This window comes from Amaranthus tricolor, chromosome 3 (assembly GCF_026212465.1).
Source record: "Amaranthus tricolor cultivar Red isolate AtriRed21 chromosome 3, ASM2621246v1, whole genome shotgun sequence".
NCBI classification, from domain to species: Eukaryota; Viridiplantae; Streptophyta; class Magnoliopsida; order Caryophyllales; family Amaranthaceae; genus Amaranthus; species Amaranthus tricolor.
In genome coordinates, this window is record NC_080049.1 from 31921421 (window position 1) to 31946979 (window position 25559).

Genomic DNA, 25559 nt, shown 5'->3' on the forward strand with positions numbered 1-25559 from the left:
TAATAACATCGGGTTTTTTAACCTATGCACCAGGTTCATAGGTCTAAACTGTAAAATTGGTAAGTATTTAAAAATTTTATTTAGGATATACTCTCTAATTTATTGTTACATTTACCTATTTTAGAAGATATCTTCTATTGAATTCAATATAATTATCAAATTTATTATCTAAACCTATGTATTAAGTTAGAAAAATCATAATAATATTATCAAAGTATATAATTCTGACAATATAAGACCAACCATACAATTAATGAAGATAAAAAAAAAAGAAAGAAATAGAAAAATAAGTAAAAGAAAAAAGAGAATAAAGTAAATGTTTTGAAAAAGAATAAATATAAAGCACACTGATACTACAGTTACAAATTAAAGAGTATTAACTAATAATTCTTATTGTGGATACTAGCTAGGGTTTATAGTTTGATACAACATAGAAGTACACATAAATAAATTAGATCCTAATAAATAAATTAATAAGAAGTATAAATTTGCATTTGATTTAAAATATGCTCAAAATTATCGGTAGATCTTTCAATAGAATGAGAATGAGTTCCTTCATAAGTAGTAACAATAACTCCTTCATCATTGGAAAGACGTTGAACTTGTTTCTTCACATTACATCCTTCATTTGTGCACCTGTAGTAGCTCCTGTATTTTCATCCAACTTATTAATTTTCATCATTCATTATACTTCTTATTTTTCATACTCATATAATATATATATATATATATATATATATATATATATATATATATATATATATATATATATATATATATATATATTAACAATAAAATAAAAAAAATTAATGAATTAACAAAAAATTACTTGTAATTCAAAGAATATGGAGTATATGAATATTGTCCAACTATCTCACAAAATCTTCATTATGTATGTTTCATAATTTGTGTATTTTTTTCCTTGTTAGGTTAAAATAATAACTTGTTTCTTATAGTAATTAATTTTTTTTCTAGTGATTATTATTATTATTATTATTATTATTATTATTATTGTTGTTATATGAAATAAGAAGTTAAAAGTATAAATATTTGGTGAAAAATAAAAATAAAAATATTTAATCATAGTAATATCTACTCCATAAATAAGTAGGCAATATTATAATAAAGTATGTATACACATATATATAGCACACCTTGGAAATTTGTTATTCTTAACGGCTTTTTGACCATACTTTCGCCACCTATAACCATCATCAAGAATATCAACTTGGCTTCTTGTTTGAAATGCATATCTATGTTTCTTTGCCTTCTTTTCCAACGATCCTTTCTTAATCATCTTATGATTATTATAATTATGATTATCATTCTCCATAATTACCATCTGCCTCTTGTTTTGATCATTATTATTTACTTTGAACTGATGATGATCAGATTGAACGACAGCCATTGATGGTTGATGAATCTGATGATCATCCATCATCATCATCAAAGATCCTACATGATGATGATGATCATGATCAAAATGATCAAGGCTGTTATTGGAAGTGCTTGAAACTTGTTGGTTTAATGAGAAGGGAATAATAAAATTAGTGTTATTGGATGGTGATGAAGTTGATGAGTTGGTGGAAGAGGAGAATATGGAGTATCCTTCCATGATGAGAGAGAAAGATTTTAGAGAGAGAAACTAGATTATTAATTTGTTTCATCAGAATAAATGATAAGTAAATTGTTTCACATTTGTATTAATATAAGTAATAAGTAATGGCGGCTTAATTGTTAATTGTTAATTGATGGTGGCTAATATTTTATTTGCGCATGTGTTTAGAACAAGAAATACTACTACACTACTCGCTCCCTTTGAATAGAAATTATTGGAGCGTTTTTTTAAAAAATAATATTTTTTGGTCACTTTTTTCATTTAGCATTAAAGATGAATTAAGATATTTTAAGAAAAAGTAGATATTTCGCGATAAATAAAGAGGGATAATATTAAACTAATAAGTAGATTAAATTGAAAGACTATCATAATGTATGAATGAAATTAAAATGAAATAATGAGTCATGAACGAGAATTTAAAAGGAAAAATAATGTTATACATAAGATGGATGAAATATTTAGTATAATAAATATAATAAGAGATTGTATTATGTGGATGAAATAAAAAAAAGTTAAAACTTATGAATGTAAAAGAAAGTGACAGATTATTATCCAAAAATAAACTTAGTGTAAAAAAGTAAAACGGACTAGAAATAATTGATGGTAAATAAGTGGGAGGGAGGAAATAAATAGTTAGCTATGGTTTCTGCTGCTCCTTTGGACGCTGCTCATCTCGTAGTATGATTCCATGCCGACAACAAAAGTAGTGTACTTAAAACTTAATACACTAATTCGATATTTAATAGTGTTGATTTTATATAATTAGAAATCATAAAATCTAGATATAATATATATTATATTGAGATGAATCAAATAAGATTTCATTTAATTATATTTTAATGTATAAATTAAAAATAAAATACAAATTAAGAGTGATTAATAAATACTAACTCAAAAGCAAATGATACATTTGCAAAAAATGGAGGCAGTATGATATACTCTCTTTGTTTAGCTTTAAAAGTTATGTTTGAGAAATTTTGTACAAAGAAAAGAAAAATTTAAACATGAGTTTTTATGGTTATATAAAATATAGAATAATATGTTTATTAATAATTTTATTTAATTTGTCTTGATATATACTTTTTATTTATGTAAAACATACTCTTTTTGTCTCACTAATTTCGCTCCAAAGACAAATGGAGTAAAAATTAAGAGAAGTGAGTAAAGTGGTGTTTTATAGGAAAGTGGAAAAATATAAAAATAAGATAAAAAATTAAGTTACATTTGTAGGTGAGAATTAAAAAAAAATATAAGTCACAAGTAAAAATATAAATGAGGCAAATTAAATGGGACAAAGCCACAAAGCTGATGCTCCTATTATACTTAAACTTGTGCAAAAAAAAATCAATGTAACAAACAAAATAAGTAAGGTATTGTTTGGCAACATAAAATTCATTTAAAAATAGGGAATTTGATTTTTTATTCAAATTCAAAAATGTAAATAACACCTATATCCTTGGAATTTGCAAAGTTTGATACTTAACCAAGTTTACATTGTTATTGGAATTCTATATGAAATTGACCAAATTCTACATTTTCGAATTTAAGATTTACCAAATATAATATTTGGATCAATTCAACATTTGAAAATAAATTCCAAGTTGTTCAACATACTATGAATTGAGGACTATTTATTTTGTCATTTTAAAATCATCCAATAGTTCCACCATTTTGATTACCTAAAGAGTCAAAAAACAATAACGAAAAAGCCAATAAAAACAATTAACAAAATTTAATCAAACAAACTGAAAAACCAATTATCAATAGTTAAGTACTTAAGGTATTCTTTTACTTCCTCCGTTCGAAATTAGTCGCAACATTAAAATTATTGCACTATTCACTTATCATCTTTAATTTGTGATTAATTTATAATCTATAAATTAAAATATAGTCAAGTGAGATTTTGTTTGATTTGTCTCAATGCAAATATTATCAATATTCAATTCTTATAATCTTTCATTATGTGTAATTAGAGATATTAAGAATTGAATTAGTGTATTGGATTGTGTGATGAAACAAACGTTGCAAGTATTTTAGGACGGACAAAGTATTTGCGTCCGTACCATTAGTGATTGTTACAGATGACGTAAACGGCAAGCAATCGAGTAAATGTGGTGAATCGGACACTATATGATAGCTTTACATGTTTTGTTGGATTCGAAGAGTTTCCTTTAGCTTGATGGTTTGAAATTTGAGGCTAATGATGAGTAACTTTCGCATTTTATTGGGTTTAATTATGATTAAGGGAGGACTATCACAATAAGTTTGAATATTGGGTTAATTACAATGATTAGTCCTTTAGAATAATTCTCCTCCATAGATTAATATACTGAGTAAGAAAAATATAGTTAAATGGAATTTTATTTGAATTATTTAATTCATAATATTAACTAATTTGTTTTTTAAATTTCTAGATATATATAGTTTAATATATAAATAATCAAAATATAAATAATCAAAAGAATACGTTGGATTGTATGAAAAATCAAATGTAGCAAGTATAATGGAATGAAGGAAAAACTTCTTCATTTTCTAATTAAATGTTACATTTATTTTTATGATGACATAAATTTCAAGAAAAAATTGAAGAGGGACCACATGAGATCATATGAGGGGAGTAAATAAGGAAAAACAATAAGAAAATAAGATATTTAATGTGAAAAATATGACATTTTATTAGAATAAAATTGAGTATTTTTTGAAATTTATTTGAATTGAAAAGACAAGTTGATATAAGATTATTGTAGTAGGTTTTTTTGTCGCTAATAATATCAAAGGTCGACTATATGAATTATGACATATTAGTGAGAAAAATGTATGTATCAAAATAAACATAATTATTATTCAAATTAAAATTAAGTAAATACAACTATACAAGTGATTTACTAAGAATTTTTAATATTCCTTATTTCATTTCTTTTTATTTGCACACATTTTAAGGCAAATTTTAAGTCTTAATATTTCTAATTATGCATCATAAAAAATTGTAAAAACTATATATTACTCCAAAGACTTTGCATTAAGATGAATCTGATAAATTCTCACATTAATATATTTGATCTTCAATATATATTTGAAAAATCTAATTCAAATTTGTATGTTTAGACGTAAAAGAAGTTAAAATGAACAAACAAAAAGAAATAGGAAAAAATAGAAAATTTAATAGGTAATGTAATACTATTTATTTCCAAGCAAAACAATCAAAAAATGAACAAACTTGTGAACGACAAACAACGAAAGTATGTACTACTCCGTCTTTTTTTGAATTACATTAAAGAGGAATTGGTTTATTTTTAAGAAAGTGGTAATAAATGAGGAGAGAGAATGAATTATGTGGATGAAATTAAAAAATAGTTAAAATATATAGAGGAGATTAAAAAAAATTATGGGTCATTGTTCAAAATTAAAAATGATGCAAATTAAGGGAGACGGATCAAAATGAAAAATAATATAAATTTAATGGGACGAAGAGAATACGTATTTATAGTTCGTATACTTTTATTGACTTTTATGCCGAAATAACTATTTTGTTTTTTTTATTCTCACTCAATTAGAAGCAATCATTCATAATCCATAATAGCACTTTTAATTCAAATCTTTTTTCATTGATGATTCAATCTAAAATTGAGAACTTTTTTATTTTCAAAAACATTGAAGAATTTTAAATTGAATTGAGCCCCATAAATATTTTCTTTTAATGATAAAGACTTTCAGTTGGTTATTTGTGATTCCATGTGTCTAGGGTCATAATGCATTGGATCTGAAGAACAAGTGAATACCGGTTACACCTATACTTTAAAAAAATTGATTTAATTACTACTCTCTCTATTTTTTAATGATGTTTTCACAATGAATGTTTATGAGAATTTAAAAAATAGAATCTTTTAAATAGTAAATATATTATTTTTATTGAATAATAGATTTGATGGAGAAAAAGTGAGTACAATAAACATTAAAAAATATTAAAAGAAATTTAGTGGAAAAAATATAAGAACCATAACAAATAAAAAAATGTTATTATAAAGTTAGTCGGAAACATGTGAGGATTATAAGATATATAAAAATGCTAAATTTAGTTAGTGGAAAATATGTGAGCACTTTTAACATTATTAAAATATTAAAATAAAAATGAATAATATTATTTTTGTCCAAAATTTATAATATAATAGAAATATTCCTTGTCGGGATTCTATATAGAAAGTGAAAACTTTTATAGGAATTTTCATAAAGAGTTGAACAAAAACAAAGAAAAAAAGAACAATAATAAACACATGCTCTGACTATAATTCCAGTTCTTAGTTAATTGTATTGTGGTTGTTGAATCAATTTCAAGCATTGGATACAGTGCATTGAATTTCAAGGCTAAACTTTATTCATAATTTTCTCCTTTAATTATTTTATGATGAATTAAAATCAAAATAATATTCCCATTATAAATATTACTCATATTATTATATGGATGATGCACCAATATTAGCTATATGATATAATATCATGCTAAAAATAATTAAAGGAGTAGTTTCTAAGACGCAGATAAAATGTTATCCAATAGAATTCAAAGCCTTACGTAAAATAGTGATATCATAACTTTATTTTTAAGTGATGATATGATAACCTGATGTTGAACAAGAAAAATGAAAAACAGTCAAATAATCAGCTAACACGTACTACTATATTTAGCAACTTTCTCTTTGACCATATACTTTTCAAAGTTTTACAAATGGAGTATCTTTTACTAGTATGTGTTTTCTTATGCAGACGCCATGTATTTTCATTTCAGTCATTCAATATAGTAATAGTACGTAGAATTTTACGATGATAAACATTTATTGTATTCATAAATTCTAATACTACATCTTTTATGATTCGGAGGCCATAATGATCCGTTTGGTAGGTGGTAATGAAATTGAAAAATTAGTGTAATTTTAGTTAAAAACTCTCTTGGCTATCTTGATGGACATGCTTGTCCAACTTCAATCATCTCATTTTCTTCATAAAATTCATTCCAATGCATTACGTACTATGTGATATTATGTGGTAATGGAAATTTGGTTTCATTACCATGAGAATAATATAAAACTTTTGATGAAATTTTACTTTATAAATCATTCACATTACTATCATTTAGTACCAGTAACAAAACGGGCCGTAAATATAATGTAATGACCATAAACCTAATGATGACAGTATATTTCAAAAATGGATATTAGTTTAATGACTGAAGATTTTATGTTTCACCTTCGTAAAATAGGTTTAATTCTCACTTTCTATAACATAAATTATTAGTTCATCTAGTAGTCAAAGTCTTTTTAAAAACATGCAATTACAAAAATAAAAAAGTATAATTTACTTATTTATATAGATCATATTGTTAGTTAATTATTAATTTGCGAGTTGGTTCGTCTTCCTTTTCTAGATAACGAGACTATTCAATAACGCTATTATTTTCTTTGGATTGGATAGTAGGCTGGGGTATCAATAAATGGATTAGGACAGAGAAAATTAATTCAACCTATAATCAATAAAAAATCAAACCTTATGAACATAAGAATAAATAAGATATTCATTAACCACTAAACTAATTTATATTAATTTAAAACTCAATAATACTCTTTTACCGGTCCGGATGTTTCTAATAGCCTCAAAATCTTAAATCATCCAATTTTCATATAAAATTGGGCAACTTTACTTTATTATTAGATGTAGAATAAAAAAACTAATAGAACAGTACAAATTAAACTTAATACAGCCCGAACATGTTGAAGACCATATGTGTGATTTTGATTCTTACCTACTCATGATTCTTGAATGAATTAAATTAAGGGTCAAAATTCTTGATCTTAGTTGAATATTATGAAGAATAATCTCAACATGGTGTACGTGTTCTTTGTTGGAATTTGACAAACTCCTATTATGAATAAACTATACGTACAAATGGAGACATCCATGCATTAAATGAATGATTGTTGGATTATATTGAAAAGTATAATTTTTAAATGTTTTTTACTCACCAAGTATAGAGTTGATTTTGATTATACTATGTTTGAGTCATTTATTGAAGTAGTTTGAGCAGACTGAGTGCTCGTTTGAGCAGTTCAGTGTAAGACTTTTGAAGTAATTTTTTATTGAAAAATATTCCCTTGTCGATTTTGTGAGATATTTAAGAGGTCAAATGAAGCATTAGAGTATTGTGTTGTGACTTATGTCTATACATAGAGAAAATTTGAACTTTGGTGAGTCTCTGCGTATCTTTTATGTATTGATGAGTGAACTTCAACAAAGGAGGAAACTTTGAGCTCAAAAGAGTGAATTCAAGCTTTGTGAGTGATATCTTATTGATATATGTTGAATAGTTGATGAATTATATTTTTATTTAAAAAAAGAGCGTCCAAGACACCGTTTAAAATTTGTCTTACTTTTTAATGTTTTGCTTGGTTTATTTGATTACTACATTGTTATACCATGTTTTTTCTTGTTTTTCTTTTTTCTTATTCAGTTTGGTGAGATCTAAATCCTTTCGAATTCGATTATATTTAATAATTTTTAAATTTTTATTAAAAGTAAATATGAAAAAAGTAAAAAAAAGCGAATAGTTAAGATATATTTTTATGAGTAGAAAAATAAATTAAGATGATAAATTTGTGACCGAATAAGATGCTGAAAGAGAATATAATGTCAGTGTCAAACACAACAATTCTAGCAAAATAAACAAAACTTCCTAGATTATTCATCTTTCTCTTTCGTTTGATATACTTTCTATTTCAGTTGTCCCAATAATTTTTATTTTATTTTGTGTTTTTGGTGGTTGTCTAACATTCCACAATCTCCACTACCTCTTTATGGCATTCCTATTCCTATATTTTTCATTCACTTAATTGTGTCTTATAAATTTATAAAAACTTTACTTCATTGTAGCAAAATCTTGGGATATAACATAGGAGTACTAGTATAGTACTCTCTTTATTTTTTGTTCTCGCTTACCTTTTACACAGTTTTTAATGTTAATTTTAAACCTTAATATCTCTAAATATGAATAATAAAAATATATAAAAGACATAATAATAAAAAATATATATTTAGACTAATCTAATAAGATCTCACATTTTTCTCGTTTCTATTATTATTATTATTAGTATTATTGTTTTTACATATTTATTTTATCTATATGCATTTTGTTTATCTTTCTCTTGCAAAAACCTCTCTTAATCTTTCTCGAGTTATGGGACTTTTTTGGCCGCGCTCTCCTTTATAGGTATGAGTTGCCGCCGTTCTTTCCTCTCCATACCTTGTCCATAGTTTTCTATGTGGAATACACTGCGTAGAATGATGATGATGATAATGAAATCTCAGATAGATATTTTATCTTCTAAATTAAATATTTTTAAAAAATATTAATCAAATTTCTATCTCTTTATGATGAAATATTTCAAATGAAAAGAATATAAGAAAATGAAGGGAGTATAATTACTAGGCTCTAGCCGTATAAGATTCTCATATAAAATAACGTAAGGCGAAAGGGAAGGAGTAGTATGTAACAAAATAAATAAACCAAATTTATATGAAGTATTTCTAAAGAGAGTATATTGGTTCCTTGTGACACGGCCCAAACATAATTGGATCGATCCGTGTCTTCAATTTCACGTTTTTCTCAGCATTTTCGACATAAAAAGCATCAGGAAGGTTCTAAATGGTCTAGCAGCTTCTAGACTATTTTAGGGTGTTCTAGAAGCATCTAGAACATTCATGAAGGATTTAGAATGTGCTAGAGACATCTAGTACATTCATGAAGGTACTAGAGTATGCTAGAAAGTACTAGCATACTCAAGAAGGGTCTGGAAGGTGCTAGAAGGTTCTAGCTCTATCATGTAAATATTAGAACATACTAAAGTAGTATAGAATAGTATGGTGTATTCTAGAGTGTTCTGAGCATGTCTAGAACCATATAGGTCTTTCTAGACATTTTCTAGACATGTACATACTCTAGGAGAGTAGTGTAGGGCATTCTAGAGAACTCTAGGTTAGGAGCATTCTAGAACGGCCCCAAGGTAAGGGGGCTTGCTTATAGATAGAGATAGGCTTTGAGGTTCATTTTTGCATTCAAGTTCCAACAAGTTCTAAAAGTTCTTGTAAGCATCTAACTCTCTTATAAAAGCATTCTCTTATCAATACAAAGCCTTTTCCTACACAAATACTCTCTTACTGTTAGAGTATATAACATATCTTGGGGCCTCAACCATCAGCTTAAGCTTTTGGTTAAATTGGTTCCTTGACATGGTATCAGAAGCCAACGTGAGAGGTCACGGGTTCGAATCTCAACCACCCCTCATTTAAAGTAGAATATTCAGCGCCTATGCGCATCCACACTTCTAGCCCAATGGGGTCTCGTGTGAGGGGGCGTGTTAGAGTATATAGCATATCCTGGGGCTTTAACCATCAGCTTAAGCTTTTGGTTAAATTGGTTCCTTGACACTTACTAAGTCTTTCCTTAGCAAGTCTAACCAAGATCGGCTTGCACATATAAAGGGTTGATTTTAAGCTAGTGCAATCGTTAGTCATTGACACTAATACCGCACGGTTTTCACTAGGTGAATAAGTGAGCCCGTAACACTTGGAAGGTAGGAGTAAGCTAAAGGAGTGTACTAAAATATGTATGGTAAACATTGGTGTCCTGGTGGGCTTATATATATTAAATTGATGGAATCCTAGAAAGGTGCACGTGACTTGACTATTCATTGTTTTACCAAAATGTCAAGACAAAATAAGAATACATTCATACAGGTATTAAGTATCTGATGATCTCATAATGTAGAGAGCTACGTCGGGTACTATACGGGCCGCCGACAACGAACCACACTTCAGTCATCAATCCTCATCTTCCTGTTTTTTCTTGAGATATTTATTGCTTCCTCTATTCCGTCTCATGACATTTGCTTCCCTTTTTTTTTAGCGTATCTCATCAAATTTGTTAAAATAAGAGGTATTTGGCAAATTAGTTCATTTAGTAATTTTAATTTATTTTGATGTAAATAGAGGATTGGGTAGTCAAACCAACTAATGCTAGTGTTTGGTGAATTAGCTGGTTGAAACAACTTATTGATACGAACAAGTTGTTTTTGAACAAACTGCTTATAGCAGCGGGTTCAAAATCAGCTGGTCAAATCAGCCACTATAATCAGCTACTAGCTACCAACTACCAGCTATCAGCCATTTACCAAACACCCTCAAAAGCTTATAGCTAGAGAGGGAGTATTTATTTAACAAGTTTTGTATGAGACGGTTTCATCAAGTGACGAAACTTATATATAATTAGCTTATTTCCATAATTAATCACTTTAAATTGTTATTTGTGAAATGATCACTATTACTAAGACTATAAAAAATGAATATTTTAGTACTGTAAACTTTAAGATTATAGTATATACAAAATTACTTTAAGTTATTAAGTAATCACTTTAAAACAATAAGTACATTATACTATGTCAATCTAATATAGATGATCTTTATCCAAAAAAATAAATAATTATATAGTTGTATTGATCTTATCGTAAGAATGATATTGTTTCATTTGAAAATTTGTGTTAATTAAAAGGATTATAAAGGTGTAGCGGAGGCTTCTATCACTCAAAGTCAAATCTTTATATTTTTTATTCCCAACGAAATTCCATACTAAAATTCCGCCATAGTGTGTAAATGCCATCTTTAAGCTTGATAATTACTCCCCGTTCCTATGAGATTGCACCTAATTTATATTGAGTGAAATTTAGTAGAAAGTGAAATTTGGTTGAAAAATAAGACAAATAACAAGTGAATGATAGAAATGAGTGGTTAAGATGGAGAAAGAAAATAAGTTCGTGGATGAAATTTAAAGAAAAAAGGGTCATCGCCAAAAAAGAAAATGGTGCAAAATAGAGGTGATCATGGGCGGCCGGGCCCGCGCGGCCCGAAAAAGTGAGGGTTTGGATACCAAAATATGGCCCGATGGGCGGGGTGTGGGATTTGGTGTTTGGCCCCCGGCCCGGCCCGAAAAAGTGCTTCCTACGCATTAGATGGTATCCTGTAGTAATATAGCTGGATAGGATTTAGCATATACTACTTATTATTACTTTGATGACTTGTATATTTTCGCAGTATTGCCTTATATGTAGCCTGCCCTAGATAGAAACATTATATGATTAGTATTTATTTTTAATTAAGTTGTTTTGAAAGTCAAATAAAAAATTTGTTTTGATGACTTGTTCATGATTTGCATTTTAAATTTGTTTTATATTATGTATAATATGTAACAATTGTATTTGTTTATTTCAATTATTTGTAATTTGTGTTTTAAATTATGTATAATATGCAACAATTGTATTTGTTTATTTTAATTATTTGTAATTTGTGTTTTTAATTATATATAAATAATATATAACATAGGCCCGCAAGCCCGCATAGTACGGGTTTGGGCATGAACTTTTTTGCCCGTACTTCGACCCGGCCCACATCAAATGGGTAGATTTTTGTCTCTTGGCTCGGCCCGATGTTTGATCACCTTTAGTGCAAAATGAGTAGGACAAACAAAAATAAAAAATGTGCAAATTAAGGGGGACAGAGTGAGTATTTTTTAATTAAATTTAAGTTGATAGTTATAATTGTAAAATAAAAAAAAAGTTTATGGATTAATTAAATATCTTATGTTGCTTATATTATTTCTCCAATCCTTTATCAATAATAGACATATCAAACTAGTTTTCTATTAATAAAGAGCAAAATATTATTTTTCATTAATTAAACGATATCATAACTAACTTAAGCATTCTTAACATCACAATCATTACAAAATTAGAAATTCACTATGGGCAATAAATTTAAGTTAGTGTATTTCTAAATTTATGATTAGGATCATGAAAAAATCATAAAAATTATTATTGCAAAAAGCGCATTTTAAAAATCACAACAATTCTAATAAAATAAGGATCTTTTATGATAAAGAGCTTATTTGTTGATTTTCTATATTTATCATCGATCTATCAATTTGTTAATTTTATTGTTGATTTTCTAAAAAAATATTTTATTTGAAAATAAATAACAGACAATTTGGAATTCAATTATCCCGTAATTATCGCGTATGCATGAAAGATGCATGCATTGTTTTAAACGAAAGGGCATCCGCCCGTGAGCACATTTCGTACTATTGCATACGTTTCTTTGGTGGGCCGGGTTTTGGTTTAGCGTTACAATGATAGATCTTTCAATATTCATCACAATTATCTCAAAAAAAAAATATATTCATCACAATTTTCATGTTTAGTTGGTGTAAAAGGAATTATCCAGAGAATTTTTAGGATCCAATAGAAAAATAGAGATATATTTTGATTAATCAAACTTCAAAAATTTTTCCATCACACATAAATATATTAATTATAGCAAATACATTGGCCGACTTATTAGATATAAAAATCCTAATGCGTTAATTAATCTGTGATGAATAATAAGAACACAAATTATTGTATGAGCTGGTTTCAATGTGAAATTTATAGACTAAATAGCCCAACTTACGTTTGTCATTTGTCAATACTCAATACTCTTAAAGGTTGATATTCATCAATTTTTAGCATTTTTAATAGTTTTTATGAGATACTCACTCTATTTCTAAGAATTCTCTACATGAATATTTCCCACTATTCAACGCACAGTGCACCAATTCAATCGTTAATATCTTTATTATACATAATAAAAACTATAAAAATTTAATATTAATAATATTTGCATTAAGACAATCAAACATAATTTCAATTGATTATGTTTTATAAAATACAAATTAAGACTCAATGATGAACATTGTCAAAAAGAAACTATTGCAAAAATGTTAGATATATTCTTTTTAATTTAGCATACATAAATATAACATATTGGTATACAAACTCGTGCAATGCACGATTTTTTAACAATGACATGTGTAAACATATGATAATAAATAATAATAAAATTAGAGATATTATATGAAGTGGAAACACTCAATGTCGACCGCTATATATATAAAGTAAGTTTGAAATTTGGAAATTGTCAACAATATATTATGCAGTATATTATATTCTCTAATTTACTCAATCATACATTATACTAAAAGGTTTGGAAAATTTTAAGTGTCACAACTAAAAAGAGTTTGCCAAATAGAACTCATGTATTGGTTAAAGAAAAATGATATGACATTTAATCTTGATTAATAGTCATATCATACATTATACTAAAAGGTTTGGAAAATTTCAAATGTCACGACTAAAGAGTTTGCCAAATGGTACTTATGTATTGGTTAAAAAAACTATATGAAATTTGATTTTGATCAATATATTTATTATAAATAAGTGCTAGTAAAAAATACCTTAATGGTGGATATATCGATTAAGATCAAACGTCATATAATTTTTCTTTAATCAATATGATGAGATCCATTTGAAATTTTTTTTTAATTGTGACAATTGAAATTTTCTAAGCTTTTTAGGATAATTTATGATATAGATAAAACATGTTTAACTTAGAATCATGTAAAATATCTAATTATTATAATTTGAGGAAAAGATAATGAAGGACAACTATTGAATCAATTCATTAATTAATTACGCATTACTATGTTTTGGAAAGAGGAAGACACACAAAATTATCTAAATTAGTCAACAAGTTTGATTTTAGTTCGAGTCATGGTCAAAATCCCGTTGGCATTTCGTCCTTTACGTGTAAGCACTAGGAAATTTCAAGATCAAATAAGTTACTAATGATTCTTTATTTAGGTTATTTCACCGTGACACGATTTTAATTGGATTAGCTTAAATCTTACTTTAAAATACTATTTTTACAAGTGTAAATTTAGATTATATTGTTTAATTTTTTTATTAATGAACTTTTTGTATAAAATCGCCTTACAGTAAAATGACCTCAATCAAAACTTCCTGATAAGTTATAAGACCAAGATGGGGATTAGGGTCTATAATATATCCTTGATCCTTCTTTATCTACTTTTTCCGGTCAAAATTGTCCTTAACTACTCCTCCCTTTCACGATATTATATTTGACTAATTTTTAATAATTTTCAAGTATGATTTAAGTTTTAATATCTATAAATAAAAATATTTTACGAAAAATTGTAAAAATTAAAATGTAATATTAAAATTCTATAAATTAAGACAAATCACATATAATTATATTTAAATTCTTTATATCCATAAAATTTCTCATATGTACTATTCCAAATATAACTATCAATATAACATGGACAAATACTTTTTTTTCTGTATAGTTATAAAAAAGATTTTCATCTACATTCTTAAAATATATGAAAATTTATCATTATTTGATATTTGATGATCCAAATTCGAGATCTTTTATACTCCATAACATAAAATAAGTTGCACCGCACTCATAAGTCATAACCACTTGCTAGATCAAACCTATTAAAATGGTCAATCAACTAAATTTTATATTAGTCAAATTTGACTAAGAAATTGTAGATTTTTTTCCATTATTACAGGAGTATTAATTAAAATTTACGTAAATTTTTTGATATATAAATGTATTATATATTTTCTATATATTCGGTTAAGAGAACCTGTTTAAGTCGAAACTCTGGATTTTAACTCAAATCATAAAATTAACAAAAACATATAGTAAGTTAAAAATCTATAATTTATAACTATTACTACAACAAAATACGGATGACATATCACTTTTTAAAATTGTTTACGTGTTACAATCTCAACAATAAATTTTCCATCTAAAACTCAATGACGATGTCATTGCTAATTTGCTATCATGATTAATATTTGTATTTTTGACTTTACTACTTTATAATTATGACTATAATATTATCAATATTAATTGATTTTTTACTTTTTATGTCGAATCATTTAATGTATTAGAAAATCATGTAATTTTTTTTTTCAATTATCCATAAAATCTTTTCAATGTTATTTATTAAACAATTATAAAATTTTAATTAATACAAATGTATCAGAAAATTTAATAAAGCCGTGCATCACACAGACATTATACACAGACATTATCTAGTAAAATACTAACATAAAGCTCAAATTTCACACTGAAAAATGAATTGATTAGATCAAGTCGATGGAATCTCAATTGAGTTTAGTTAAATTTCTATTTGAATTAAAATATTAAAATTGAAAACTCTACAGTTGATGATATATCCAAGGTTGGTTATTAATTAAGAGTGTATTTTGGATGCAGTATTTTAGGAAGAAAATAAAGGAGGGAAAAGGTGAGGGAATTGGGGAGGAAAAACTAACATGTTTACCTTCCAAATGAAGATTCTTTTTTTTTTTTTTTTTTTTTTTTTTTCAATTTAACTTCTTTACCTTCCCTTTTTGTATTAAAATAAAAGAAATGTCAACTTTATTCTCTTTTTATTTTTCTCTCTTTTTTTTCACCCCTTTTCTTTTCTTTATTCATCTAGATTTTCTTGAAAGTTTGTCCATAAAGTTAATTTGAGTTAATTTGTGGTTTAGTTGAAGAGAGGATAACTCCCAATTTTTATTTTTTGAGTTTAAAAGGCATTAGAGAAGAAAATAAATATATAAATGAAAATTTCCATAAAGTTATAAATGATGAATATTTCCATAAAAAGTTATAGTAATTTTAACAAGACGGACATAATAAAATTTTTACATTTCAAATTAAATGGGTAAAGAGGAAAAAGGGGTCAAGACTCTGCCTAGACACGTTAAACTTACCTTTTTTTAAGGGTAAAAATCTAATTTATTTGGACTATTAGAATACGGCTCAAAGTTTAGGTTTATAGAAAATTTAAAAGGTTTGGTTTCACTATTGGACCCTTGAAATATAGGGGTGGTAACCTAAGGGTTCAAATTAAATTTTAAATTTTAGACATTTAAATCACTGTTGAAAAAATTAGAAATTCTCAAATTCGACAGTATCATAATAAGACAATTTTAGTTAAGCTGACTCAATGTATATTTACGTTTTCAACATGATTACTTATAGTTTTAGAGTGATTACTTTTTATAATTTTAGAGTTTTTTCATGTATAACCTTAAAGTGAATTAGAAAAATAAACTAATTACATACTCATCTTATAATGAGACAATCTTATACAAGACTTGTTGAAAAATAGTTTATTAGGGTCTGGGTATAAACTCGATTCGATGCCTAAGAATCTTAGTCCAAATTTAAGATTAGGGTCTAAATTTTAACCCGCCCTTAAAATTATGTGTGAGTTGTCTGAATTTGAACCTAACCTTAAACATATGATTTGGGTAATGGTCACATCCAAATCAACCCATATCCTAATGTCCATCCCTAAACGACTAGTATAAATAGAGCTGAACAGAGTTTGATCTATATTCCAAATCGAATAGCACCAAATCGTAATTTTAATATTTGATCTAAACGGTCTAGTCTGTTTTTTCCAAAAAAGTTACGGATTACGATCTAGTCCCTGTTTTTTATTTTTTCAGATCAGACCAAACTGCAAACCGTACTATAACCAAAAATTATATTTTTTGTAAAAAATATGTTGCTATTTAAATATTTCGAGATGTAGTTATTTTTATATGGTACTATATACCTGAATAATGTTAATACAATCAACTAATTACAAATTATCATATTTGGTGATTGTTGGTGCAAAATATTTTCATAAACACATATATTAATTTGGGAAAAATATAAACATAAAAAACCGTAGACTAGACCAGACCGTTGTAGAATGGTTTGATCCGATCCAATATAAAAAATTTTCAAACCAAAATTTTTGGTTTGATTTTAATATCAAACCAGATCAAACCGGACCGCATGCACCCGTACGTACAAATGCAGCAATTGACAATCTCATTTGCTAATATTTGGATTCGTATTTGTGTAAAGGATATGGATATGATCCAGCAAACAAATTACGCCGTCGATTAACTAGTTCATTACGCAATTATAGAATGAGTAACTTCTACGCCACTACAATAGAGTTAAGTTTAGGATCAACCATCAAATAATCAATCAAATCATCAAATGATGATGATATACTCTAATTCTAATCGTCATATATAAATCTCTATTACTCTCTTTATATATAAATCCACAAAAATATAATAAAAAAAAACATCAATAATCATTGTAAAAAAAACTTATTTCATCATCTAATTTGACTTTTAATTTTTTCACTTGGGTTTTGCTGCTTTGTTCTTCTCTAATGGCGGAGGAAATCAAGATTTTATCTTTCCTATCCGAATTCAGAGCTTCTGCTAACTCTTTATTGTCTAAATATGAGCCACTTGCTTTAGTTCTTATTCCAATATTCTCTCTTTTTATTGCTCGATTGTTTCAATCTGCTATTGTTGGTGTACAAGAAAATGGGCTCAAATCCAGTCTTATAGCCTCCTTCATGTATATAATCAAGTAATACTCCATCTTTTTGATCTGGGTTTTTGTTTATTTAGTTGATTGAGAAAAATTAAATATTTTTGTTGTGATTTCTATGTGGGTTATTCTTGATTTGATTGATGAGGTGGGGTTTTTGATTGTGAAATTTGTAGGTTGGTTCCTGGAGTTAGGAGCTATCTGGATGCTGAAAAACAGAAGGTACTTATTTGCTCCTATTAATTTAGTTTTGTGTGGATAATACAAGTACTATGATTCTATGAATAATGATCTATGATGTTGTGACCTGGAAATTTAAGGGGCCCAATTTTTGTAATAAATTCAAAACTGAGCCAGTTTCAATTTTGCATTTATGGCATGATATTGGTTGGCTAATTAATGGGATAAATGATTGATGAATTGACTTGACAATTACTACTCGTTAAGATGCGATGAAAGATGTGTTAAAATGCGGTGATGAGAATTAAAGAATGAACGTGTGTCATATAACTAAAATTAGAAATGTAGCAAATTTTATTGAACGAACTTTAATGGAATATGTAATAAATTATATGGGATAGAGGGAATAGATGATAGTAGTAGAAAATTTGAGAAAAAATGGTATCTTGCTGCATTTAGTGCAAATAGAGGTAATTGTACCAAATAGTGTTTTGCTCATTTACTCATTAGTATTTTGTAAATGAGCAGTTCACAAATGAGTAACCAAAAAACAAGCAAATGATGCAATATATTTTTTAATGAAATATCCGCCTCCCTTAACTCCGTCTAGAGATAAAGCCATTTAGTGATATTGAAGTCAATGCAATGCAATTTGCGCCACTAGTTGATGGATATGGGTCAAAATTTTGTTATAAATTTCTTAAACAATGAGTTTTTCTTATAATAGTTCCTTCCACATTGGTGGCTAAAGGGTGAAATCGATTTTTGTTTGGCTATCATGAATAATTATTATTGTACTTGATGCCAACAAGGGGTTTCTTAGTTACTACGGTTTTGAACTTCTCTCTGAAAATGAAAAAGGGGTATTCAATTTGGACGAAAAGGAAGTTATTTGGCTCGATTAGTATAATCTTGATCAAATAAGGCTATCATGAACAAGCCATGTGATAGAGATTTATGATTCAACTCATCAAGTCATCAGAGCATAGCTATACCATGGCTAGAAATGTTTGTAAGGTAGGTTTAGATTGGTCAATAGTAAAGAAATGAAAGTTTTTATTTTCCTTATAAATTCTCCCACCGTAATATATTATGTTATATCCAATTTTCACAAATTTTCCTAAATAAATATATTCTTAAAATGGTATGAAGCTGGAAATTAGTTAAAAGGCATTTTATGTAGTATACTGAGATTTTTTTAATATCGAATTGTAGAATTTTAAGAGCAAAACTCGCCTAGCCCATGCATATATAAGCTTAGCGCTGGGCTGATGCGCATTTTATGAGGTAATTTTGGAATTTTTTTAAGCTTAGTTTTTAAAATATTTAGAGTGATGAGTGTCACGCCAGAGTACTTGTAAAAATAAGCTTTTAGGGAAAATGTTGTTCCGGGCAGCATTTTTGTACCCTAATGGGCTGGAAAATGGGTTTTGGGCAGCTGAATGGGAAAAACGTTGCCTGGAACTTGTGTTATAAATTCACATGCTGTGATATTTTGTGATGGATAAATTCATGTCCGTCAAGAAATACAAATGACATACCTCTGATAGCATGTGAAAATAAACTTTCAAGCACATCATTTTCAGGGCTTTATAGTTTCATTTTGACGCCCAGGTTGTAGATAAGTTGCAATCAGGAAATAAATCTAAAAGAGAAGGTTGGAGAACTCAGTTACCAACTGCTGGCTTAGGAAATAGAGTTCTTGAATTGATGGAAGAAGAAAAGAGGAAGGATGTGGCTTGGCAAGGCAAATGTTCTGGTACAGTGTATGTTTGCTTCATTGTGATGCACGTATGAACACAACTCATAATTCCGATACCATAAATCCCGCTTAAATTAATTTGTATTATTTGAGCTTATGTTTACATTAAGCTTGCACTCTAATGCACACAAAATGATCTATGGTGCAGATACATTGGAGGAACTGAGTCTGAAGGTCATTTTTCATTGATAAACGAGGCATGCTCAATGTTAGTAGCCACTAACTAGCTGAATTTATTAAATTGATGTTGTTCTCGATGATACACCCATGTATTGTACTTTTGGAAGGTGTTGTAGCCTTAATTTTTCATGCTCTTAAGGAAATTCAGTTGCACTTCCAGACAATTGTAGGTTTATTTTCACTTTTTCATATAGTCTTCTTTGATATGCTCTTGCCTACTCATATTTATGTTATTATTTTTTCATGCTAATTTTGTTTCTGGGAAGTGGTCATTTTATGTCCAAGTGTGTGTGCGTGTGTGAGAGAGAGATTTATTTCTACCAAATATTATATTATGTCGCTTAGGTTTATTCGTTCTGAGGACATTTTAGATATGTGAATATATATATATACTCCATATAGCATAAAGTCATACTTCTATATAGTAAATGGTGTTCAGATGTTAGGTTGTATACATCAGGCGAATTCATTTGCACTATATTTGGATAGCAAATTAGGAGAGAAAAGAAAAGAAAGGGACGGAAGGAAGGGAAAAGAAGGGGAGGGGAGGAGAGGGAAAAGGCGCCCTTGTTTGTTTAGGATGGAAGGGGAGGGGAAAGAAAGGAAATTTTATTTTCCTTCTAAATCTTTCCTCTTATGAAGAGATTTTGATGTTAAAAAATTAAGGGAGTTAATCCCTCCAAACCCCTCCCCCTCCCTTTTTGCCATCCAAACAAGGGGATTTTCATCCCTCAAAATCCTTCCCATTTTTTTCCCTTCATTTCCTTCCATCCAAACAAGGCCTTATTGATCCCTGTTATGTCTCTAAAGCTTGCTTGTATGTCCCTGATGAGGGTGAGAAATGCTCTTCATAAATCTTGCTCCCTTATGTGCTTGAACATACTAACTCTTTTACGTGTATCATTAGTTGAAGTTGAGGTCGTTTCAGACATTTGAGTGGTGCTAATATCGTCACTCTTTTTCAGGTTTGCACATACCAACCCATTACACTTGGATGTGTTCCAAAGTGTAGTTCATTATGAAGCAGAAGTAGTTGCAATGACAGCTGCATTGCTCGGAAGAAAGGCTTCTGGGGATCAGATTTGCGGAAACATGACTTCAGGAGGCACTGAGAGTATACTATTGGCCGTCAAATCTTCACGGGACTACATGAGAACTAAGAAGGGAATACAAAATCCAGAAATGTATGTCTGAATGGCATTTGTTCTGCCTTTTGGTTTTGTCCGAATTTACTTGGCATTTCTAACTGTTTACTGAGTCTCCTTTCCTCCTTCCTTGCTAAGGGTAGGATTATCCCTGTATCTGCGCACTCAGCCTATGACAAGGCTGCCCAGTATTTCAAAATTAAACTTAGGCGTGTTCCTGTGAACAATGAATTTCAGGCAGACGTGAAAGCAATCAGACGTTGTATGAATAAGAACACCATCTTGGTAAGGATCATTTCATATAAAATGAACCTTTTAGCGATTCTGTGATATTCATATTCTAGTGTTGCTAAAGATATGCAATGAATATAAGGTTTATGCAATAACTTCTCTTACTTACTGAACTTTACGCCTTTTTAGATTGTTGGATCTGCACCTGGGTTCCCACATGGCATTATTGATCCCATCAAAGTAAGTAAAGTGGTTGTCTTTAACTACAGCTTCTAGATTGTAGTATTGATATATTTTATTGATCTCAACTTATTTCCTGGTAGGAGCTTGGCCAATTAGCGATGAGATTTGGGGTTTGCTTGCATGTTGATCTTTGTCTTGGTGGATTTGTTCTCCCTTTTGCGCGCAAACTTGGGTAGGGCTTATTATATGTTTCTGAGGTTTAGTTGTTCTATTACATTCTTTTTAAAGGTGGTTCCCTTCGTTTCAATTTGGGTATTGATACTAAAGATTATGGCATTTGCCACTTCCCCGTCGTAACTTGTAAGGTCAAAGTGATTGGCCATAAATTGTTCGTTGGCTTTTATTTATGGGGTGTGCTCAGTATAATAGATGTCACCAACGAAAAGTGCATATACTCTTCCGTCTCTTTGATTTGCTACACTGTAGTTTTCTGTGTGTGAGCTTTTAAACCACTATGTAGCAAAATTAAAGGGAAGGGAGGAGTATAATGCAATGTGTATCAATTGTGATTAGTTATAATCGTTATTTTCTAACCCTTTTAAAACACTTGCCACTTTCTGACGATGAATATGAACTTATAATCAGAACGTCGAATGTCTTTTCAGGTATCCAATTCCACCCTTTGATTTCTCCGTCCAAGGAGTTACCTCAATTTCTGCTGATGTACATAAATACGGCTTGGCCCCCAAGGGAACTAGTGTAGTCCTCTACCGAAATCATGAAATCAGGAAGGTAGGTTCATTCTCTGCTCCTGTTCGATGAAATTCATATTTATGGGCTTTCCTTAAGAGTTGCCTCAATATTTTATCTTTTTTGAACTTATTTTCTGTATTTAAGTTCTGGAGTTCTGAATTTCTGATAGATTACACATAGAATTTAATTTTGCTACACATATTATTTATTGTTAGTTTGAGCTTGTTTAAATGGAAAATTCTAACTATTATGCGTGTTTCTATGGCTTCATTCTTTGCGGTGGCTTCCAACAGCATCAATTTGTCGCTGGTGAGTCTACTATTTTAATCATGTCACTATTCTGTTTTATGTATTAACTTGTGAAAAATGAACTTCATTACACCGATACAGTTAGTCCAGTCATAATCATAGGAAAATTGCGGATGTCGTCGCGATTGTGGACTGTTGCAATGTTGCAGAAGCGGCACCTTGTGGCATTCAACATTTATTCCTTATGATTCGACCGAGCGTTACGATGACCGCATTACTCTTGTTATCGCTTAATATAGGCCTGTCAAACAGATCAGGTTGGGTCGGGTTCGGGTCATATATAAACAGGTCAGAAAAACCTTGACCCAAACCCAACCCATTTATTTAGTTAAGTGGGTCGAAAATCACAACCTTGACCCAACTTGCAACAGATCAAGTTGACCTGATTTCGACCCACTTAAGCCATTTATAATTTTTTTTTTGTTTTAAGGTTTTTAACATTGATTAAGGTATTAATTTTAACTTTATGTTTTTTTGTTTATTTTGTATTTACTATGAAAAATAAGAAAATATTAAATGAACTAAGTTTAGCTTATACTTACTGATTTAACTCGAAATTAACACATTTAATTAAATAGGTTATACAGGTTTTTTTCAGGTTTAAAATTTTGACCTGAACCTATCCCATTTAATAAATAGATCAGGTCGAATCGACCTATTTAATTAATTGGGTCAAAAGTCTCAACCCAAACCCACTTATTTCGGATTAAGTTCAAGTCGGGTCAACTTTTGCCGGCCCTACTTAATCATTCTGTTATCACATTTTTACTCTTGCACAATGGCTAATATGTTACTTAACGGGTTTTGTGGAGCGGTAAGCTTAAAATCAATTACAAAGTTGCGGATATGTAACGGAACAAGGTCATTTTTATTCCATGGTCATAATATATTGTTCTCTTTAGAATTGAAACTTGTAACTTTGCATCTTCTTGTTTTTCTTATCATTAGCTGTAGCTTTAGTAAGCATATTGGTTCTCTCATTCCAAACTTCTGATCGCACGTTTGTTGATGTGACAGTAACCGAATGGTCTGGTGGTCTATATGTATCTCCAACGATAGCCGGGAGCAGATCCGGGGGTTTGATTGCTGGTGCTTGGGCAGCAATGATGTCTTTAGGAGAGGAAGGTGGGTCTCTTAAGGCTAAATTTCCTACTTTGAGCTCCACATTTTCTTCTTCAATCTTATTTCTCAGCAACTGAAGTTTTACTATTCTCGAATATTTCACAGGGTACTTGGAAAATACGAGACGGATTATGGAGGCGTCAAAGAAGATTCAAGAAGGGTTTGTGCCGTTTCAGTTAACTTCTACTGCTTAGTTTCATGCTATAGTTCATCCCACGATTTGACGAGAATTTTTTCTTCAGAATAAAGGGTATCCCGGAGTTGTTCATTGTTGGAAAACCCGACATGACTATTGTGGCGTTTGCTTCCGACAAGCTAGATATATTCGAAGTCAATGACATAATGTCATCTAAAGGCTGGCATCTGAACGCCCTGCAGCGACCCAACAGGTATGTTCTAGTTGATCAGTATATGCGAAGTTTACCCAAAACTGCTTGCTAAGTGCAGGGTCCTTCCGAGTTACTTTAGGACAAAATTACCCGTGGTTCCCGTCTAGGCGGGGTTTGAGAATTAGATGTACACAATCTTATCCTTATAATGGCAAAGAGTTTATATTTGATCGATCCTTAATTTCGTACCCCATTAGCTACTTCACATGAATAAAAAGTGTAAATGATTAATGAGTTATTTTACTATTGTCCATTATAATCTGAGACGGTGGTTTCCGACTGTCGTCTGACTTTCGCCGTACTACTTCACCATCTTCTGGTTTTCTTCTTGGTTTTCCGATTTCTCATGGTGGTTCTGTTCACCATTAATAAAATCAGACATATTTCTGATCCAAATCATTCACTTTTACCAGTTTGCATATCTGTGTAACTCTTCAACATGTACCGGTGGTTGACGATTTCCTCAGAGATTTGCAGGAGTCAGTGAAAACGGTAAATTTTTACAAACTATGTGGTCGATGTCATTAGAGCTTGATGACCATATGTTGATTAACAATCGTAAAACTTGTAGGTAAAAGAAAATCCAGGTCCGATCAGTGGAGGACTCGCTCCGATATATGGTGCTGCTGGGAGAATGCCTGATAGAGTTATGGTACAGGAATTGCTGGTTAATTTCATGGATAGCTCTTGTTGATACCCCCATTTTTAGGTTAATTGCAGTTATTTTTTTCCAAAAATAATGTAAAAATGTTGTTTTTATTGAGGACTGGATATAACTAATTTAACAGTAAGCTTGGTTAGTACAAAGGTTGTGTGTTTAAAAGGAAAATTGTTGGTTGAAAGACTCATCTTTGCTATTTAGCCCTTCTTATAATAAGATTACTCAAATGACATTGTCTACACAAATAACAAACGTTAGGAGGGCATGGACATGTTCTCCTAGGACATGAAGAGCTCGTCTGAGCACCCTGGTGAAGGGCCTACGATATATTTTTTTGGTTGATACTTAGGTGTAAGTTGCCTACTTCGTACTAGGGTTATTCTATTTGTCTGGGGCTATGTAAGAGCCCTAAATTATATTAGAATGCATAGCGTGGAGACTAATATAAGGAGAAGGGTTTGGTAACCTAGAGTGCTCTTCGTGCAAGTTTTAGCTTGATAGTGTGAGATCAAATATTGTGAGTGGTACATCATTTATGTAATTTTGATTAATTAATGAAATAGAATCCTATTTAAGGGGAGGTGTTTAAGACGCGATTTATGTGTTGTGTGTGAAATTTGCTTATCTAAGGATCATATTATTGTTCTTGTGAATACCCAACAGA

The 25559-nt window shown here is 29.5% G+C and overlaps 2 protein-coding genes across 3 annotated transcripts; one reads left to right on the forward strand and one right to left on the reverse strand.

Annotated features, from left to right (window-relative positions):
- Window positions 1–339: 339 nt before the first annotated feature.
- Window positions 340–1670, reverse strand: LOC130808226 (probable WRKY transcription factor 56). Its single transcript, XM_057673703.1, has 2 exons — window positions 1155–1670; window positions 340–648 (listed from the first exon to the last, which is right to left on the reverse strand). Exons 1-2 carry the CDS (start codon window positions 1613–1615, stop codon window positions 471–473), a joined length of 639 nt encoding a protein of 212 aa, XP_057529686.1. The 5' UTR covers window positions 1616–1670; the 3' UTR covers window positions 340–470.
- A 15849-nt stretch (window positions 1671–17519) lies between these two features.
- Window positions 17520–25090, forward strand: LOC130808634 (sphingosine-1-phosphate lyase). Of its 2 annotated transcripts, XM_057674088.1 has the most exons (16): window positions 17960–18019; window positions 18157–18202; window positions 19376–19447; window positions 19775–19926; window positions 20071–20130; window positions 21068–21286; window positions 21391–21532; window positions 21668–21718; window positions 21802–21893; window positions 22327–22453; window positions 22708–22723; window positions 23741–23848; window positions 23951–24005; window positions 24088–24234; window positions 24648–24726; window positions 24806–25090. In XM_057674088.1, the coding sequence occupies exons 4-16, from the start codon at window positions 19871–19873 to the stop codon at window positions 24926–24928; spliced, it is 1275 nt and encodes a 424-aa protein (XP_057530071.1). In that variant the 5' UTR covers window positions 17960–18019; window positions 18157–18202; window positions 19376–19447; window positions 19775–19870; the 3' UTR covers window positions 24929–25090. The 2 variants fall into 2 exon arrangements, with proteins under 2 accessions (XP_057530070.1, XP_057530071.1); XM_057674087.1 differs by lacking the exon at window positions 19376–19447 and having other exon boundaries at window positions 17520–18019.
- The last annotated feature ends 469 nt before the right edge of the window (window positions 25091–25559 follow it).

Bases quoted from the DNA above. Each gene is read 5' to 3' on its own strand.
- LOC130808226 (XM_057673703.1), bottom strand. From the start codon at position 1,615: ATGGAAGGATACTCCATATTCTCCTCTTCCACCAACTCATCAACTTCA. The intron at 649-1,154 runs GTGTGCTATATA...ATGAAAATACAG, and splicing joins AAGAATAACAAATTTCCAAG to GAGCTACTACAGGTGCACAA.
- LOC130808634 (XM_057674087.1), top strand. From the start codon at position 17,814: ATGGCGGAGGAAATCAAGATTTTATCTTTCCTATCCGAATTCAGAGCT. The intron at 21,287-21,390 runs GTATGTCTGAAT...TGCTAAGGGTAG, and splicing joins GGAATACAAAATCCAGAAAT to GATTATCCCTGTATCTGCGC. The intron at 24,235-24,647 runs GTATGTTCTAGT...CACTTTTACCAG, and splicing joins GCCCTGCAGCGACCCAACAG to TTTGCATATCTGTGTAACTC.